The sequence below is a fragment of the Rhinopithecus roxellana genome, chromosome 11 (genome assembly GCF_007565055.1).
Source record: "Rhinopithecus roxellana isolate Shanxi Qingling chromosome 11, ASM756505v1, whole genome shotgun sequence".
Lineage (NCBI taxonomy): Eukaryota > Metazoa > Chordata > Mammalia > Primates > Cercopithecidae > Rhinopithecus > Rhinopithecus roxellana.
In genome coordinates this window covers 37,380,719-37,401,456 of record NC_044559.1, presented here as the reverse complement: position 1 = coordinate 37,401,456, position 20,738 = coordinate 37,380,719, and the positions used below count along the sequence as shown (strand labels likewise).

The 20,738-nt window shown below is 35.3% G+C and overlaps 1 protein-coding gene across 1 annotated transcript in view; it reads right to left on the bottom strand.

Moving 5' to 3' along the window:
- Nucleotides 1–20,738, bottom strand: part of CCDC172 (coiled-coil domain containing 172) — a 59,444-nt gene that overhangs the window by 31,010 nt on the left and 7,696 nt on the right. The window contains exons 4-5 of the mRNA XM_010388904.2: nucleotides 11,423–11,539; nucleotides 9,747–9,912 (exon numbers count right to left, since the gene is read on the bottom strand). Coding sequence (XP_010387206.1) covers nucleotides 9,747–9,912; nucleotides 11,423–11,539 — 283 coding nt within the window. The remainder of the gene's footprint in view (nucleotides 1–9,746; nucleotides 9,913–11,422; nucleotides 11,540–20,738) is intronic.

Sequence of the window (20,738 nt, the reverse complement as noted above, 5' to 3'; positions counted from 1 at the left end):
TTCTACAACAAAAATATCTTTCTAAAACTTAGGCAAGAATAATGGAGAAATACTGAATTTAAATATTTCTGAAATATATTTTTCTTTTCTTTTTTTTTTTTTTTTTGAGACGGAGTCTTGCTCTGCCACCCAGGCTGGAGTGCAGTGGCCGGCTCTCAGCTCACTGCAAGCTCCGCCTCCCGGGTTCCCGCCATTCTCCTGCCTCAGCCTCCTGAGTAGCTGGGACTACAGGCGTCCGCCTCGTCGCCCGGCTAGTTTTTTGTATTTTTTTTTTTTTTTTTTTTTTTTTTTTTTTGAGACGGAGTCTCGCTCTGTAGCCCAGGCTGGAGTGCAGTGGCCGGATCTCAGCTCACTGCAAGCTCCGCCTCCTGGGTTTACGCCATTCTCTCGCCTCAGCCTCCCTAGTAGCTGGGACTACAGGCGCCCGCCATCTCGCCCGGCTAATTTTTTGTATTTTTTTAGTAGAGACGGGGTTTCACCGTGTTAGCCAGGATGGTCTCGATCTCCTGACCTCGTGATCCACCCGTCTCGGCCTCCCAAAGTGCTGGGATTACAGGCTTGAGCCACCGCGCCCGGCCTGTATTTTTTAGTAGAGACAGGGTTTCACCGTATTAGCCAGGATGGTCTTGATCTCCTGACCTCGTGATCCGCGCGTCTCGGCCTCCCAAAGTGTTGGGATTACAGGCTTGAGCCACCGTGCCCGGCCCTGAAATATATTTTTCTTAACCCTGACACTTTAGGCTACATGGAAAAGGTAAGTCTAAAGATTAACCCTTTAAAGAAAAAAATAAAACAAATATGCCAATTTCTTATGAGGCTTATAGAACAGAAAAGAATAAACACTGTGTTTGTGCTGATAACTTTTTTCCCACTTGTTTATTGTCTCACTATTATTTTATTGTTATTTTTATTTACAGCTTTATTTAGGTATAATTGATGTGGTAATCACGTTTTAATTTCTTCCACGGCCTAAAACCCACAATGTTCCAATCAACAGCTAGCTTTTATGGTTATGAATATTAAACCAACTAAGACAATCAAAATTAATTTACATCTTTTAACATGTAAGTTGTTTTTCTCATATGTACGTTGCCAATCATTAAAGGATATTGCCAAGCAAGGAAAAAGTGTCATATATTGCTTATCTCACATCTAAGAAAAATGAATTCAACAACTGGGAGACATGATTAAGAGGAACATTTTGAGAAAAACATTATGACCACCATTATTTTGAAGCCAAAAGTGATGAACTTTTATCTATGAATTATCAGATGTTTAAAATAAATATTCAGTCATTTTACAAACAGATATATTGAATATCAATTATTCCACCTTTCTAGTTTCTCAAGTCAAAAACCTTAAAGTCAACCTTAACACTTCTTTCTCTCATGTTCCACATCAAGTGCATCTTGAAATCCTGCTTGCTACCTTCAAAACATATTTAGAACCTGAATACCACTTACCACTTCTATGCTGCATCCCTGACCCAGCTGCTCATCATCTCTCATCTGGATTACGGCCACCATTTTCTAGGTTTCTGTTTCTGCTTTTACCTCCCTTAAGTGTGTTCTCAACAGCAGTCAAAGTATTCCTATTCAAATGTGAGACCCTTCGCTCCTTTGCTTGAGTCCTCCAATGGCTTCTGATCTCACTTCGGTTAAAGTCTTTAGAATGACCCACAAGGTTTTAAAATATCTGGAGTCCTGTCACCTCTCTGATCTCAGGACCTCTCTTTTTACTCTAAATGTCTTAGGCTCTGCCTTTCCTCAAAAACGATTACGCACAATCTCCCTTCAGGTGATTTGCATCAGCTATTCCTTCTTGGTGAAATGCTCTTTCCCCAGGTATTCACTTGGTTTATTCCATTACCTCTTTCAGGTCTTATTCAAAACTTGCCTTATCAATGAGGCTTTCCCTGGACATCTATGTAAAACTGTACCACACATCCCACTGCACCCCACCCCTTATCTATCTATCCCTCTTCCCTCCCTTATTTTTCTCCTCTCCCTCCCTCTCTTTCTTCCATCTCTCATACTGGATGATGGCAGGGATTTTTTTCTTCTTTTCTTGGTCACTACAGTAACACCAGGTCCTATAAAAATGCCTGATACACAAGAAGTGCACAAGTATTAGCGAATGAGTGAATAAACTAAGCACATTTCAGAAATACATTTGTAAGCAAATGTAGTTCCTCTCTCTGTGAAAGTTTATACTTTAGTGGAAGAAACAGACAGGAATCAAATAATCATACAAGTGTGTAATTACAATGCTTTGAAGAAAAAGCACAGAGGGCAATGAGAGAATATAACCAGAGGAGCTGACCTAATATGGAATTGGGAGGGTGGAGTATCACGGAAGGATTTCCTGAGGATGTAATATTTGAGATGAGATCAGAAGAATGACGAAGTTAACTACATCACCAGTCTCCAACCTTTTTTGGCACCAGGGAGTTTTTGTGGAAGACAATTTTTCCATGGACTGGGGGAAGGGGAGGGGGTGGCTTCAGGATGATTCAATTGCATTACATTTATTGTGCACTTTATTTCTATTTTTATTATATTATAATCTATAATGAAATAATCACACAACTCACCATAATGTAGAACCAGTGGGATCCCTGAGCTTGTTTCACTGCAACTAGACCGTCCCATCTAGGGGTGATGGGAGACAGTGGCAAAGCATCAGCCATTAGATTATCATAAAGAGCATGCAACCTACATTCCTCACATGCACAGTTCACGAGAGGGTTTACACTCAAGAATCTAATGCCACTGCTGATCTGACAGGAGGCAGAGCTCAGGTGGTAATGTGGGTGATGGGGAGTTGCTGTAAATACAGATGAAGCTTTGCTCACTCACCCACCACTCACCTCCTGCTATGTGGCTTGCTTTCTAACAGGCCATGGACCAGTACTGGCCCAGGGGTTGGGAACCCATAAACTAGATAAAGGATTAAAAAAGTATTCCAAATAGACACAGTCAATGGTCCTGAGGCAGGAGGAAGCAGGGTACAATCTAGTAACACAAAAGAGGGCACCATGCCTTTAGCACAAAGAAGCTGCTGGGTGAGGCTGGAAGGTGGAGAGGCACTAGATGCTGCAGGGATGGCAAAACAGGTTGAAAAGCTTGGTTTGCCATATTTAAACAGAACATAACCTAACAGGCTTAATACAATAGTACAGTATTAATAATATCTTTATAAAAAATGGATGTTCACATTTTGGCAACCTCAAGGAGTGAGAACAGGCACTAATCCTGTAGTTAAAAAATAGTAAATCAAAGATAACATCTGGCAGTGGGAAAAACCACTGAGTAGCCAAAAATAGTATTAATATAAAAATAGCTATGAAGTTACAAAAAGGGAGATTATTCAAAACCAATGAAACTGGCTGACTAACAATCATAGTTGTGCGCTAAAAGCTCAGTGGGCAAGGTCAGAATGAAGGAAGAAAGAGGAGAAAAGTCAAGTGTCAGAAAATAACAGATGTGGCACAAATTAGAAGTGGGAATGGAAGAGCAAACACTGACAGGTAAGAAGACAAATGGAAGCTAAACTGCTCTGGGAAGTCAACAGCTCTAATATCTACTTAAAATTTGAACAACTTATTTCTCCACCACCACCACCACCACCACCACCAAGAAGAGTTGCCACAACAGTTTCATAGGTTAATTTTTTTGAACTTTGAAGGAATAGGTAATTATGGTATGTGCATTTTTCCAAGCAGAGAAAGAAGAAAGCATCAGTATGCTTTTTGTGAAATCAACATTATATACACACAAAGATTAATCTCACATATACTGATGCAAAAATCTTAAACAAGATATTATCAAATAAAATTTAGTAATACATTAGAAGACTAAGAGTGCACAGCTAAGTAAGGTTAGTGACAGGATATATATAAATAAAATTCATTACATTAATAGATGACAGTTGGAAATATGAACGTCTCAAAGAGGAGATGTAGTGGGAGGGAGGGAAGAATGGTGGAGGATACAACTACACATACAAAACCCAGTGAAATCAAGTTGTATCAGCTTCAACTAATGACAATTTTGTCTTTGTTTTCCAATATTTACTGTGTATCTAATTTTATAGGCTGATACTTTTAGAACACTGTTATATAATAGTGATGATATTGGATACCCTCCCTTATTACTGTTATGGAAATACTTCTAGAGTTTCACTGTTAATCATGATGCCAGTTTGAAGCTCTCTCTCTCTCCTTCTTCCTCTCCCTTCATCTCTCCTCCACCATTTTTCCCTCCTTCCCCCAACATCGCCTTTTTTAAAACAATCACATGCTTTTCCAATGGTAATCTATTAATATAATGAATTTTATTAATAGATATCCCATTTCTGCTCTTCCTTCTGCTCAACTCCTTATAATTTGGCTTTTGCCCTGCTTATTATCTCAATCTGCTCCTTTTCCTGAAGGCCACCAGTAACCTCCGATTGCTGCTTCTTAGTCCTTATTCTAGTTGACAGCTCAGCAGCAATCAACATGGGTTGATCATGCCTTCAAATACTCACTCCCTAGGTAACGTCAGCTCCCGCCCATCTTTCATGAAGCTTTCTTAGACTCTTCACTCACGTTTTTGAAAATCCTGAGGTTCTGCAGTGTACTGTCCATTTTCTTTCAATAAATTCTCTCTAGGTGAGTCCCAAAATGTAATAGCTCTAGCCCAGAACTCTCTCTGAGTTCTTGACTTAAATTACAACTATCTAATTGACGTCTATACTCAAATCTCTCACTTGGCCAATCAGTATCATTCTTCAGACCTCAGTCTGAAGGCAACTTGTTCAGGGAAATCTTCCTTAACTTCCTAGCCAGTTTTAAGTCTACTTATATGTGTTCTCATATCATCTTGTGCTTCTCCTTTTGAAGCAGTCATCAATTTATTATTATCTCATTCATATTGTTGGGGCCAGCACATTAATCAAAATAAAAGTCCCTGCTATTAAGGAGATTAAAGTTTTATATGAAAATGTTATGAAATACCTAGAAACAGACTTTCTGAAAGAATAAAATCCAACAATATCAGGTACTCTGAAAACAAATCTTTTAAAATAAATCCATATTTCTGGAAAAAGGGAACCAAACTAGAGGGGTCCTATAGTATTTGTGATATCAGGGACTTTTTTTTCTTAATTTTATAGAGAAATAACTTACATAAAGTATATTCATTTAGAGCATACAATTTCATGACTTTTGACAGTCACTGACACCTATGAAATGCCCACAAGCAAGAAACTGTACATTTCTATCAACCCCAAAAGATTCTTTGTGACCCTTCACAGTTCATCCATTTTGACCCAGGCAACCATTGTTCCACTTGCTATTACTGTAGATTAGTTTGCATGTGTCTAGCTTCTTTTAATCACCATATTATTTTGAAATGGGTCCATGTAGTGTGCCAGTAGAATTAGTCATTTTTACTGCCAAGTATTTCGTTCCACAGATATGTCAATTTTGTCTAACCATTCACTTCTGGGTTGTTTTTTTTTTTCTTTTTTGAGATGGAGTCTGACTCTGTCGCCCAGGCTGGAGTGCAATGGCACGATCTTGGCTCACTGCAACCTCCGCCTCCCAGGTTCATGCCATTCTCCTGCCTCAGCCTCCCGAGTAGCTGGGATTACAGGTACCTGCCATCACGCCTGGCTAATTTTTTTTAGTTTTAATAGACACGGGGTTTCACTATGTTGGCGAGGCTGGTCTTGAACTCCTGACCTTGTGATCTGCCCGCCTCAGCCTCCCAAACCATTCACTTCTTAATGGACATTTAAGTTATGTTCAGGTTTTGACTACTGTGAATAAAACTGCCAAAACGTTAGGATATAGATTTCATTTCTCTGGAGTATCTCATTGTGGAGTGGCTGGGTTGTTTGGTAAATGTACATTTAGCTTGTTAAGAAACTGCAAAACAATTTTCTAAAGTGATTGTACCATTCATTTTACATTCCCATCACTACCATATGAGTATCAGATGCTCCACATTCTCATCAACATTTGGTATGGTCAGTCTTTTTAACTTTAATTAAGTGGATATACAGTGATATATCACTGCCATTTTAATTTGTATTTTCCAAATGACTAAAGATATTATCTTTACACATGTTCATTGGTCATTAGTACTCTATTGTGAAGTTCAACTTTTTTCCCTTTTATAATTGGCTTGTTGCCCTTCTTGTTTTTTAAGTTGTTAGAGTTCATTATGTTCTGGGTAACAGTACATTGGAAGATATATTAGTGCAAATATTCTCTCCAAGACTGTTGTTGGTCTTCTAATTTTCTTAAGTGTCTGTTTTTCTTTTTACGGCTCATGATTCTTGTGTCCCATCTAAGAAATCATTGCCTATTCCAAGATGGAAAAGATTTTCTCCTATGTTTTCTTCTAGGAAATTCATAATTTTAGCTTTTGTGTTTAGGTGTATGCCTATTTTGAGTTAATTTATAATATGGTGTGAAGAGTTAAGGATCATTGTTTTGCAATGGATGTCCAATTCTTCTAGCACCACTTATTGAAAAGACTTTCCTTTTCCCACTGAACTGCCTTTCTATCTTTGTTGAAAACCAGCTGACAACATGCATTTCTATTTCTGGACTCTCTTCTGTTCCAGCTATTTATATGCCTGTTTTTAAGGCAGTGCCACGTTATCTTGATTACTATAGAATTTTAGTCTATTTTGAAATCACAGAATACAAATCCTTAAATTTTATTCTTTTAAAAATTGTTTTGACTTTTGTTAAGTCATTTGTATTTCCATATACAAAGGCATTGTTCTCATAGGAGATAATAGCTCCATGTCCCTGAAGACCTTCCAGTGGGACAAGATGTAGAGGTGGAAGACAGCGATATTGATGATCCTGACTCTGTGTAGGCTTAATGTGCATGTTTGTGTTTCAGGGTTTTTTTTTTTTTAATTTTAAGTAAAAAAATAATTTCTAAGATAGAAGAAAGTTATAGAATAGGATATAAAGAAATTTTCTTTTGTATATTCATACAATATGTGTTTTAAACTGTTATTAGAAGAGTCAAAAATAATAAAAGGTTTGTAAAGTAAAAAAGTTACAGTAAGCTGAAGTTAATTTACTTTCGAAGAAAAATTCTTTCTACAAATTTAGTGTAGCCTAAATACACAGTGTTTATAAAGTTTACAGTAGTGTACAGTAATGTTCTAGGCCTCCACATTCACACACCATTCACTCACTGGCTCGCCCACAGCAACTTCCAGTTCTACAAGCTCCATTCATGGTAAATACCCTATAAAGGTGCCCTACAGAGATTTTAAAAATCATTTATACTGCATTTTTGCTGTACCTTTTCTAGACTTATATATGTTTAGGTAGACAAATACTTGCCATTGTGTTCCAACTGCCTACAGTCTTCAGTATAAGTAATATTGTGTACAGGCTTATAGCCTAGGAGCAATATGCTATACCATATAGCCCAGGTGTGTAATAGGTCGTCCCATCCAGGTTTGTATAAGTACAATCTATGATGTTAACACGATGATAGTGACTAAGAATGCATTTCTCAGAACATATCCCCATTATTAAAGTGATGCATGATTGTAAATGGATTCAACTGTATCATTTTATTATTAGTTTTCTGTCTGTTCTCTGTGTTTTTGTTCCTCTCTTTCCCTTTCCCACTGTCTTTCAGATTAAATGTATATTTTAGGCTGTCTTTTTAATTTCTATATTGTCCTTTTAGCTATTTGTTTTTGGATTATTTCCTTAATGGTTGTTCTGGAATTAAAATAAACAACTTTGGTAGCCTTTCTACAAGATGCCTTCCCTGCCTTCATTCTCACGACTAAGAAATGTCTTGAGGGTAAAGAAAAAAATCCAATATTCTTAAGAAATCATAAAGACTAAATCTAGCATGTAAATCAAAAACCCTTTCCTAAGACCTCAGAAAAATCCAAGTTGATGCCTCAGAGAACCATTCAGTCAAACGATAGGGCCATTCAGTCAAACTATAGAGCCATATAGGGCCAAGAAGTTTAAGAATATTGTCTCAGTAGTTTTAGCAGAAGGCCAAAGTATAAAAGGGCTTATCTCAAAGAGATTTGTAGTTGTGGCTTTTCCCTAATGAAATGAGCCTCAGTAGGATTCATGTGAGACCCACCAAGTTTTTAAGAGAACCGTATTTACATAAACACAGTGAGCTTGGACTGAAATGGACAAGGCAGTAAAAAAAAAGAATGATACCCAACTTTTACAGAATGGAAGCATGCAGAGAAGGACAATTGCAAACACAAGCTATCTTTTATATATATATTTAATATATATATATAAAAACACAAGCTATCTTTTATATATATATTTAATATATATATAAAAACACAAGCTATCTTTTATATATATATATATATATATTTAATATGTATATTTTTTAAAAAACGGAATGACAAGAGAAGGGAAATAGGAGCACAAAGAGTGGTGCCAAGAGTCATGGGGAATCATTCCCAGGTGGGAGGATGACTGAGTCCTAATCAAAGAATGTCCAGTACTTGCCTGGCTCAATTTCAGAATTGCTATGTAACAATGACTCCAGTTTTTCTGCTTTCTGAACAGAAGTATCACTAGTGATTATCCTATGCCTATCTCACCATAGTATATTGAGAATGTGAAGGGCAACTGTTTCTTTGGCTAAGGTCTTCAGATCAAGAGGACATGTACTCAAGGAGTTACATAAAGAACTACATCCAAGGAGCCTCATGTGCAACTGAACCTAGTTTAGATGAGGAAATACTGGATGTTAAACTAATGCTATAATAGAATCTCTGAGGTTTGAAAACTGATTTATCCTTGACTTTCCCTATTTGGCAACTGCTTTTATTCAGGATCTCATCAAAGACTGCAATAACCCACATTCTAGTTGTATGTTCTATTAGTCCATTCTTGCACTACTATAAAGAACTACCTGAGACTGGGTAATTCATAAAAAAAAAAAAAAAAAAAAAAAAAAAGAAGTAGAAAGATTTACTTAGCTTATGGTTCTACAAGCTACAGAGGAAGCATGGCTGGTGAGGCCTCAGAAAACTTAAAATCATGGTGGAAGGCGGCGGGGAAGCAAGAACATCTTACATGGCCAGAGTAGGAAGAACACAGAGAAGCAGGAGGTGCTACATGCTTCTAAAGAACCAAATGTCATGATAACTCACTCAATCTTATGAGAATAGCACCAAAGGGGAAATCTGTCCCCACGAGTTAATCACCTCCCACCAGGCCCAACTTCCAACATTAAGGATTACAATTTGACATGACATTTGCTTGGGGACACAGACCCAAACCTTACCACTAGTGTTCCTGAAATAAAACTCTCTGCACTCCACTGTGTAAACTTATTTCCTAGCTTACACTGGATTGTTGGAGGATTACGGCGCCAATCCTAACCCCTACTGTAGCTTCCATCACATGTGCCGTAAATGTCTGCTTACATATTTTCTTCCTCCACTGTTTACTTTTATATCTTCAAGACCTAGAACAGTGCCTATCACATAATAGATATTTATTTATTAAATGAATGACCAAATGCTCATGTCACATTTACTTCTAAATCATTTGAAACTGCTCACAATAGAAGATACATTCTTCATTAGATCAATTAAAGTAAAAGAATTGCTATGCAGTAACCCAATTTGCTCATGAAAAAGTTAAATTTTTGGAAAATTCATTCATCCAAAATAAGTTATTTTCATTAATGCAAGACAAATGAGGTGATAATATTTATTCATACCACTTTTTAAAATGTTTGCTTGGTTTTCTAAGTTAGATATTTCAATCTTGACATTTTCTTTCATCAAAAGCTCTCTTTTCTTTGTTAGTTCATACTCATTATTAAAGTCTGTAATTTCCTTAAAAAATTTGTCTTTCTCCTCTATCATTTGTTTCTTTATAGCCTCCTGAAAAACATAAATAAAAGATGAAATATAGGTGTTAGTTGTAATAATATTTTTCCTTAATTATTTAAAATATAATCTTTTGGAATTATTAACAATGAAAGTATATAATTATACTTCCTGGTATTATGGCAAAAATGTTTTTTTCTCATAGTAATATTAATAAAAAACTGAAGCTCTTACATAGTAACAACGATCTTCAGATGAAAGATTTAACCTTAGAGTTTTGGGAGAATTATTGAGGTAGATATCCTACCACTCATCATTGTATCTGTTATTTGTGTATTAAAATTCAGAATAATATTACATTTTATAATTATAACATAAAACTGGAGAGTAAAGTAATTAAATGACCAAATTGAAAAATTAAAATCTACACTTAAAGGAATTACTGCCTTACAGGAAAACAAACAAACAAACAAGGATAGCCAAGAAAACTTTTAAAATGTGGATGATGAAGGCAAAATTATATATTCACTTCAAAATCAGTTTTAAATAATAGTTTACATTGTATGAAGTAGCAACACGGTGGAGAAACAAGAATTCTCAAAACCTGTGGGCAATGCGAAACCCTAAACTCTTTGACAATGCTAGAATCTAAACATCACCATATTTTTCTAAGCTATGTCAATCAATTTTAAGCCACATTTTCAATGTGGCTATGTCATTTCAAACCGCCAAGTGTTGGTTCTGACTTCAGAAATGTATTTTTATTATCTTTAACTGTATTTTCTTTAAAAGGTCAATTAATCATAAGTCATATTTCTAAATTGGCACTGTCATTCAAAACTATTGCTCAGGCTGTTGGCTCTGAGTTAATAGAAAAATACTAACAATATCCATCCTTTTAGCCACATCCATAAATATGCCTAAAGTGTGAAACTTTCTGCCTTTCAAAAGGATTTTATCCAAGGTCTCAATGCTTGAGCAATTCAAATCAGTTCCACTGTTTCTTTTGTGCTTATTACAACTGCAAATAATTGCTGTATTACATCCCCGCCCATGCACTTCTTTCAAACTAGATTACTCTACCAATTGGTTTTATTTATTTATTTATTTATTTATTTTTTTTTTTGAGACGGAGTCTCGCTCTGTCGCCCAGGCTGGAGTGCAGTGGCCGGATCTCAGCTCACTGCAAGCTCCGCCTCCCGGGTTTACGCCATTCTCCTGCCTCAGCCTCCCGAGTAGCTGGGACTATAGGCGCCCGCCACCTCGCCCGGCTAGTTTTTGTATTTTTAGTAGAGACGGGGTTTCACCGTGTTAGCCAGGATGGTCTCGATCTCCTGACCTCGTGATCCGCCCGTCTCGGCCTCCCAAAGTGCTGGGATTACAGGCTTGAGCCACCGCGCCCGGCCCCAATTGGTTTTAAATAGCACTTAATACTTTCCTGTATCTGAGCAGGACTACCTACTAATATGCACATGGATAATTTTCTAAAAGCATACTTAAGTATATTTGAAAACTTTTTTACATAATTAGTGTAATAGATTTTTCTAGGTGGCTGGAAACTTACAAAGGTTTGAAGAAGCATATTCCTATGGTTTGTAATTTCACTGTACTGTTTTTCTAAGGCATTTTCATGAGTTTTCAAAAGCTGTAAGAGGAAGGATTTTTCAAAAAACTGTTGAACCTTCAAAGTACAAAAACAGAAATCAGAATAATACAATTAATATTAGGCATTTTAGAGTGCCTTAGGTAACAGATTTGTCTAGTATAAATTATATTCTGTATTAATCTTTAAAATGCAAAATAAAATCAGCATCAAACATCTTATTTTATATACACTATCTTGTATTATTTTGTAAGTACTTTATAGTTACAATTTTATAATCTCTTCCCCCAATAAGACTATAGGCTCCTCAAGGACAGAGAATGTGCTTTCTTTTTCCTCTCGATACCTAGAAAAATTCTTAGCTTAGGTACTAAAACTTTTTCAATACACACATTGAAATCTGCTTTAAGACTGTTTGTTTTTAAATAACAAGTTTCTATTTTCACAGCTTATAAGGAATATATGAATGAATAAATCATGTACATAATATGACTAATAAAATAATAAGATAAAATCTACAAAGCAGAGGCAAAAACTCAGTCCCATGATTATAGTTATATCAAATGGGTTTTGAGAACTCATTTTTTATTTTAATACTTCATTTGGTTCTAAGTAGCAAAAGGTATAATAAACATTAATGTTAGACATGCAACTGTTATTTCATTTGGACCTTAAAAAACAACATCTCCTGAGAGATGAATATTGAAACGAAGTCAGGAAGCTTTAATATATAAAAGCTAAAAATGATGCTGGACTGGAAATACTGTAATTTTTCTACTATGTTCAGTACTAGCCCTCATAAGAAAGCATCATTTCCAGTTTGGGGCTGTTCCCACCTCTACAGAGAAAAGAAAAAGGATATAAATTCAATTTAAATTGCAGAAAGCAAGATTTATGGTAGTTATAAGAACTTCCTCAAGGTGAGAGACAGGTTGTGAAATCTCTGTCCCAGAAGATATTGAATAGTAAAGAGCTTAGAAATAGTCTAGTCCAGAGGCAAAAGGGTTGGCTTAAGAGACAAGTTTGAAATATTATGGCTAAAACGTCCTAGAAATATTGACATTTAAAAAGTAGCTGAAATAAAATAGAAAATATGATCTTACATTTATGTAAAATCGTAGCCCATCTGCCCATATCTTCAGTACTTGGTACTGTTTTCATCAACCCGATTTTAAGAAAGGCATCAACAGAGAAAGATTAAAGAGGTGCAATTCACATAATCAAAGGAACTGAGGTCACATTTTAAAGACTGGGGGAAGGAATAATAGGGTGGTTAGTATTTTCTGTCTCAGAAGACAGAAATTAGAAAACATGTGGCCAAATCTACAAAATAACGTAGAAATTTGTAACAAGGGTAAACTACAGTATGATCTTGAAATCCACCACATTTATTTAGAATAAAATATATTTCGTGACTATTTAATACTTATTAAGTAAATGAGAATAAAATGAGGTCCAGAGAAGTTAAACACCTTATAAAGGCTGTATAACTAATTAGAGGCAAATCCAGGATTAAAATCCAGGTCTTCTGCCTTTCTTTCTTCTAAATCCTGATGTTCACATGGAAATGTCAGAACTATTTCAAAGTAATGAAAAGGTAATTCTAGAGCTAAAAAGGGACTTTAAGGTGTGATAATGAGTTGAAATATATAAGTTTAATAAACATTTAAGGAAATTACCAAATCCTAGATCCACCCGAGCTTACTGAGAAGGGTGTTCGCAGTATATACCTAACTCTGAGTTACTGTTGTGGACATTGCCCAGGAATGTCCACAAAAAATGCTTTAAAGACCAAATAATGAGCTGGATAAATGTGGGTTTAATCTACTAAGGTTATTTCAAGTATGGTACCCTTTAGAAACACAATTTATGAATTGTAAGTCCATGTATACCACTGGTCTGTTGTAAAAGACCTACGTCAAGCCCAGAACTCAAAAATGAGGAAAATATTACTTACTAAACTAAGAAATTTCTAAATCAGACTTAAGCAAATCTATTATTCAAATTCAGAAAAGCCTTATGTTAAGGACTCAGAAATTAAGGTGCTATGTTTCAGCTATCAATGATTAAGAGCTTAAATTACCACTGAGCCCATGTCTTCTTTCTTAAAAGGGAGAATAACCAGTATTAAGAAGAGCTAGGCGACATATTGGCACTTAACCAGAATATTTTACCATTACCTAAAAAATGAAATCTATATACCAAAAACTAAAAAGTAGACAGCTGTTCTAAAGATTTATAAAAAAGGCATATCCATAATTTTCCTCTTCCCTAAAATTTTATGTAAATCATCCATTTTAAGTTCTCTGCTTCTTTGTTTTTATTTTTAGTATTAATCTCCTCTTCATTCCCTTTTTGTCTTACCTTCCGTCTTTATCATTTACTTCCATATTTGCCTCTTTTAATCCAGATCTAAAGAGGCCCAGAGAGTCAATAACTACAGAAAGATTATGGTACATTAATCTTCAAATTTACATAGGATCTATGGTTAAAAAAGGTTAATACAAAAAGTCTTGGTAAGTATGAGAAGTAGAATGATGGAGAAAGCGGCAGGAGTTTGGGAAAGTTAAAGTCAGGAAGGACAAGAATAGAGGCCTATAATATACTGCTTCACATTGTTAAGGACATCAATAGATCAAGGTTGCAGAAGCTAGATAAGGCCTATATTGTTAATATATTGACTTTATATTTTAGTGGAACTAAGAAAACAAAAAAAAAAAAACTTTTGAATCTGCCCAGTTCCTCTTTGTTAAGTGTAAGTTACTAACTCTTCAGAAATAAAAGAGCTTTTCATAGTCTCCTGTTCGTAGAATGTTTCAGATCGTTCTTTTTGTTCTTATTGTTGTCCCAACTGATTTATTTTTTCTGTTCCTGTGTTTGAAAACTAAATCTACTGATAGGTAAAATTTAAGTAAATATTCCAAATATAACCCTGAATGTATTGATAGGATCAAAAGATGAATAAATAATCATCAGAAAATCCTCTTACCTCTTTTTTGTTACAAAGGTAATGGGTGGAGATCAGAGTTGGGGAGATAATACATAAAATGTTAGAGTGCGATATAAAAATATTTCTAAACATATCTGAGTCAGGTTTGAACTGAGGCATATTTTATGTCTATGTAGCTTGAACCATTTATTTTATAGTAAATAAAAACTTAAAAATCCATTGCTTCTGTGTCCTAAGTTATCCACTAAGATCCCAAAAGAATACAGACAGTATAAAGAAAAGGGTGAGAAGTTCCTAATGGCAGTGATAAAATTTTCTCTTTTTCATTTCTATCTGATCTCCTACTAGAAATGAAAAAATACATTTGCATATAGCCTTAAAGTGATAGGCCGGGTGCGGTGGCTCACACCTCTAATCCCAGCACTTTGGGAGCCTGAGACCGGCGGATCACCTGGTCAGGAGTTTTGAGACCAGCCTGGCCAACATGGTGAAACCCCCCCTCTACAAATCAGCCAGGTCGGTGGGGGCACCCGTAATCCCGGCTACTCAGGAGGCTGAGGCAGGAGAATCTCTTGAACCCAGGAGGCAGAGGGTGCAGTGAGCCAAGATTGTGGCATTGCACTCCAGCCTGGGCAATGAGAGTGAAACAGTCTCAAAAAAAAAAAAAAAAAAAAAAGTTATATTCTAGAATCTGGAATCAAATAGCCACGCTTTGTCAGAAAATATTACTGTTTTGGAAAATTCTAATTTACAGTAGTGCCAACTCCCTGGTTAATTCTGCTTCTCTCAGCAATAAAAACTGTTTTTCCTTTCCTTGTTTTATTCCTCTTGGGATATTTGATTTTTTAATGGAACTTATAGTTTTCCCAGTGAGCTGACTTATCTGGTCAACTAGGTCAGTTTCCAGCAAAGCCATGATTTGTGACTTTTCACTACTCTTGCTGCCTGGGTGCCTTTAGGTATTTTTCTGCCAGGAGAACTTAAAATTTGAAAATGACATAGGATTTAAAATTAATGTTAGGGTCCAAGCTAGCAAAGTACATAGGTCCTCTTTGTTGTGGTTGCTGTTGTTAAAAATAACCTCAGCCTTGAGGAACTGACATTTTGCTGATTAAATACTCTGCCCCATAGCATAATAGGCAACTTTACATTTTAAAAAAACCAAGAGTTATGTAGAAAATTTCACATTCCTAAAATCATAACAATTGGGGAAAATATATCATTATTATGACTATATGATAAAAGACATTTAAATACTAAGGTACATTAATGAATATTGTATTGATAGCAGACATTAAGGTTTTTATAAAAAAGATCTCTCTTTATACTTTTCCAAATCACAGAGGCAATGCTTAAAGAATAACTTACTATGACATAGTAATCCTAATATAGTTAGCAAGGAAGGAAATAACCGCCTGACAATGGTTTATAAGGCTTTACCTGATTTTCACCTCCTCACTCCCCCTCCAGCCACCTCTCCTATCAGTCACCTCCTCACTTGCCCCATTCCAGCCACAGTGGCCTTATTATTATTACATATGTATCATATATAATATATATAATATCACATACAATATATACTACATACTATTATATAAACTATAATACATATATTTATACATATTAAATATTATATACAAATAAATATTTTTGTTGTTGTTGAAATGGAGTCTTACTCTGTCATTCAGGCTGGAGTGCAGTGGCACGATCTTGGCTCACTGCAACCTCTGCCTCATGGATTCAAGCAATTCTCCTGCCTCAAACTCCAGGGTAGCTGGGATTACAGGGGCACACCACCATGCCTGGCTAATTTTTGTATTTTTAGTAGAGACAGGGTTTCACCATGTTGGCCAGGCTGGTCTCAAACTCCGGACCTCAGGTAATCTACCCGCCTAGGCTTCTCAAAGTGCTGGGATTACAGGTGTTAGCCACCACACCTGGCCCCATTATTATATATTAATCCAAGAAAATGTATAGATAAACTGTGAAGAAATAAAAAAAAGGGTTTAGTAAAGAAGCTATTAACAAAATAAATACCAAAATCTATTCTAGCTAACAACAACAAACAGAAAAAAGCATGGAAAATATCCCATTCGTGACAGCAAAACCAAGACAAACAAAATACACAAATAAGAAATATCTGAGACCTGTATGAAAAACTTCTACTGAGGAACATAAAAGAAAATCTGAATAAACAGAAAAATATGTTATATTCTTAAATGTGACTCAGACTTATAAAGACATCAATTCTTCATAAATTACAACAATCTTAATTAGTGCAATCTTAATGAAAATTCCTATGATTTTGGTTCTTTTTTAATTTGACAAAATTATTTTCAAATTTATCCAGAAATATAAACCACGAAAAGAATCAGGAAAAATCTGAAAAAGAAATTACCCTTCCAGAGAGTCAAAGATATTTTAAAGCTAATATATTTAAGCCAATAATACACTGGTGCCAAAACAGATTAATAAAGTAGTATAGAATATACAACACAGATACAAGTATAGACATACACATGCACATGCACACCACTGTATCATAAAGACAGTGTATGAGTGTATGTCTGATCAATGGGGAACATGTGACATTTACTCAGGTGACATTTTTCTTTAAAATATTTAAAAAAAGAAAACCACTATAAAAGTATTAGAAAAAGATATTGTTTAAAATCTTGGAATGGGACAGGCTTTCCCAAGCCTAGAATGGATTCAGAAACAAACTAAAACATTAAAAATTCTAGCAACACAAAACTCTAAACTTTTACTAGAAATCATGTCATAAAAAGCCAAGATACAAATAATAAAGTCTGCAACAAATGATAAAGAAAGAATATCTGTAATAAAAAGCTAGATGCCAACCAGAAAAGACTAGAACAGGATAGAAATAGGTAAATACACATACAAATTTAAAATACTAAGTTAAAAAATTCAAATTAAAACTAAAAAGATGTCATTTTTATATTTGTAAAACATATTAATTTCTAGTGTATGAGTAGTAAAACTGTGAGAATAACACTGGAACAACTTTTCTGGAGGACAATTTAAAAATAATCAAAGCCTTAAAAATTATAGACCCATTGACAGAGCAATTTGATTTCTAAGGCTTCACCCTAAAAAGCTAGGATAAGTGCACAAAGATGTACGTATACAATTATCACTGCAATGATGATAGAAAGAAACAGTAATTTATTAATACAATAGTAAATAATTATCACTAGGAAATTAAATAAAATATAGTATAACATATAATGGAATATTATGCAGCAATTAAAATTGCTTATATATATATTTGCTCAAATGTCTAGGTTACAGTAAATAGAAAAAAGCAAATTATTTAAGAAAAATATAAATGCATTAAAACAATTTTGAAAGAAAGCCTATGAAAATGTTAACTGTGTGGTGGAATTATAGGTGATTTTCACTCTGCTTTTTGCCAATTTCTATTTTTGGAATAATTTGCAATAAATAAACACTACTTTTATAAAGAGTTAAAACAATAAAACTATTTTAATTTTGAAAAGTAGTCTACTGCATGTTCACCAAATATAATGGTACAAGGTCTCAGAATTTCCCAGGAATAAAACCCAGTCTTCCAGTAGGAACATAAGCAAGAAATCTCAGTAAAGATGGGAAGAAGCAGGACCTCAGAATTAAAGGAATATTTTAGAGTAATAATCTGATCCATTTGCTCACTGTGGTGGTCACATCTCTCCCTTTCCTTCCCCTGTGTCTTTTGGGAGGAATTTTTAACCAGAAGAAATTAGACTATATTTGAAATCATGGAACTCATCTGAACAAAGGAAACTGAGGTATACAGCCTTTCAACTTATCTTGAAATATTAATTCAGGCAATAACAATCCATGAGACCATATATACAGCAAAGCCTACATGAGAAAGTCTTCCTATCAGCATGAGTTCACAGGCACAACTGTAAGTCGCCAGCTGCCTTTGATCCTTTCCACTCACCTTTTCAGAACTCACCTCTTGTTCCAAAGTCCAAAGTCAACTCTTTTCAAAATAACCCCTAAACTGCAAAAATTATTATTCCTCTTTTCCTCAAATAAAACTCCTATTCCTCCAAAGCTGCCCATTTCAGTGAAATAGTAATCTGATTAGGGAAAGATGAGCAAAGCACAAATACTGACCGGTCAAGAACATTTTGTAATACTTTTTAATCTGAAAGACTCTTCCTGGGGAGCAACTTTAAAGTAACATAACTTCTGTGTATTTGGCAACTCAGGTGGCAGTACCTTACCTTACCTATCACCACAAATTTTAGGATATAAAACAAAGGGATGCTGAGGTAGAACATGTTTATTCATGCACTTCTTTTCATGGAAGAACTATAAAATGTTGCACATTCTTTAAAACATACATCTTCCTCAACAAATAAGAAAACCTGGCACATATGCAAGAAATAATCATATCTCAGTCAAGTAAAGCTATACTACAACAACATTAGAAACTGGCCCTGGGGTACTCACATCAGCTTGTCAATCAGCTTTAGCTCTAAGAAAGTAGTTGATTCTTCCAGTATTCAAGAAAATGAAAACAGGACGAAAAACAATTTATACATTGCATTTATGGGCAAATTGCAGTCCTGAACAAATCTCACAGAATAACAACATGAACCCTATGAAAAATACTGTTAATAGAAGAGATAAAAGAGAATTATCCAAAAGATTACAGTGAAGAGCACAGGATGAAAAAAATTATAATCAATTACTTACTATTCTTAAGAGGATGCAAACAAAGACATGTCCACTAGTAAACAAGAGCAAGGAAGGACATAGCAGAAAAAGATAAAACAAAACAAGCTGAGACTTTTAAAAAGGCAAAAAATTAAAGTGTTAAAAAAAGAGAAGACAACACATGATTTAAATTTGCAGAGAGCATTAAATAACTAAACTAATACTGTAAAAGATAGAATCAGGGATGTAAAGTATACAAAGTTTTCCCAGACTTCTGAGGACTCAACTCAGAGTAAAGAGAAAAAAGACCTTCCAAATTATAAGAAATGGGTGTATTGAAAACAAACTCTATGTGGCCGGGCGCGGTGGCTCATGTCTGTAATCCCAGCACTTTGGGAGGCCGAGGCGGGCAGATCACGAAGTCAGGAGATCGAGACCATCCTGGCTAACACGGTGAAACCCCATCTCTACTAAAAATACAAAAATATTAGCTGGGCACGGTGGTCGGTGCCTGTAGCTCCAGCTACTTGCGAGGCTGAGGCAGAATGGTGTGAACCTGGGAGGCAGAACTTGCAGTGAGCCAAGATCGCACCACTGCACTCCAGCCTGGGTGACAGAGCAAGACTTCGTCTCAGAAAAACAAACAAATAAAAAAGGAAAACAAACTCTATGAAATAATAGCTGAGGTTAAAATGGAAGGCTCACCCTTGTACCAGAAAAAAAAAAATAGATATATCTGTACCAAAGTTGGAATTACAGATTGTTTAAAATCATAAAAGCAATCAGGGAAGAAAACAAAACCTAACAGGTTACCTTAAAAAAGGATTTTTAAAAACGAGGTTGACTTCAATACTTCTGCATTAATAAATTTCAGAATATGATAGTGCTAGATCCACAAAATGTTGTAAAAAAAGGTTTGACTCAGTAAATCATGCAAGTGTGAGGATAACAGAAATTTCAGATATTAATACCTTAGAAGATCTATTATTCACAAATTCCTCCTACAAAATTACTTAAACAATTACACAGACTCATCAAAAAACACATAAAAAATAAGAACCCAAGAATGACAATGTGAGGCACTGAAGAATTTTATAGTGCAGAATTATGGTTAATGTGGCAGTAAAAGCAAAAGTAGAAAGGACTTACTTTTTACCCCAAACACAGAGAAATGCTAGATAAAATCTAACTACGTTTAAAATATTATTTACAAAGCTAAGCAGAAAGGAAGAGAGGGAAATCTTCATGCAAGAAACAAAAAGACAGCTCAGGGTAAGGATGGTGTGTTAAAATTCAAGCTCACAGGAGCATCTTTTAGAAAGGATACAGGCATTAGGGATTAGGCTTTAAATGCCCACATAAGAACAAAAATCACAGGCAAAGAGAGACAGGGTTGGACTCACTGTACTGTCAGGAATTGAGAAATATCTATGCCAGTTACAAAAGATGGATAACAAACTCCACCTGTTGCCCTAGAGATGCAGCGTGTAAGTGAGCTATATCCCATTGAGCCGTGAGTGGAAAAGGACTCATATCCTGTGAATCTGAACCCTGAGCCTAATCTGTGGATGGGTGTAAGATTCAAAATCTCTTATCCATACAGTGCAGAAATCCTGAGCTCAGAATTTAACA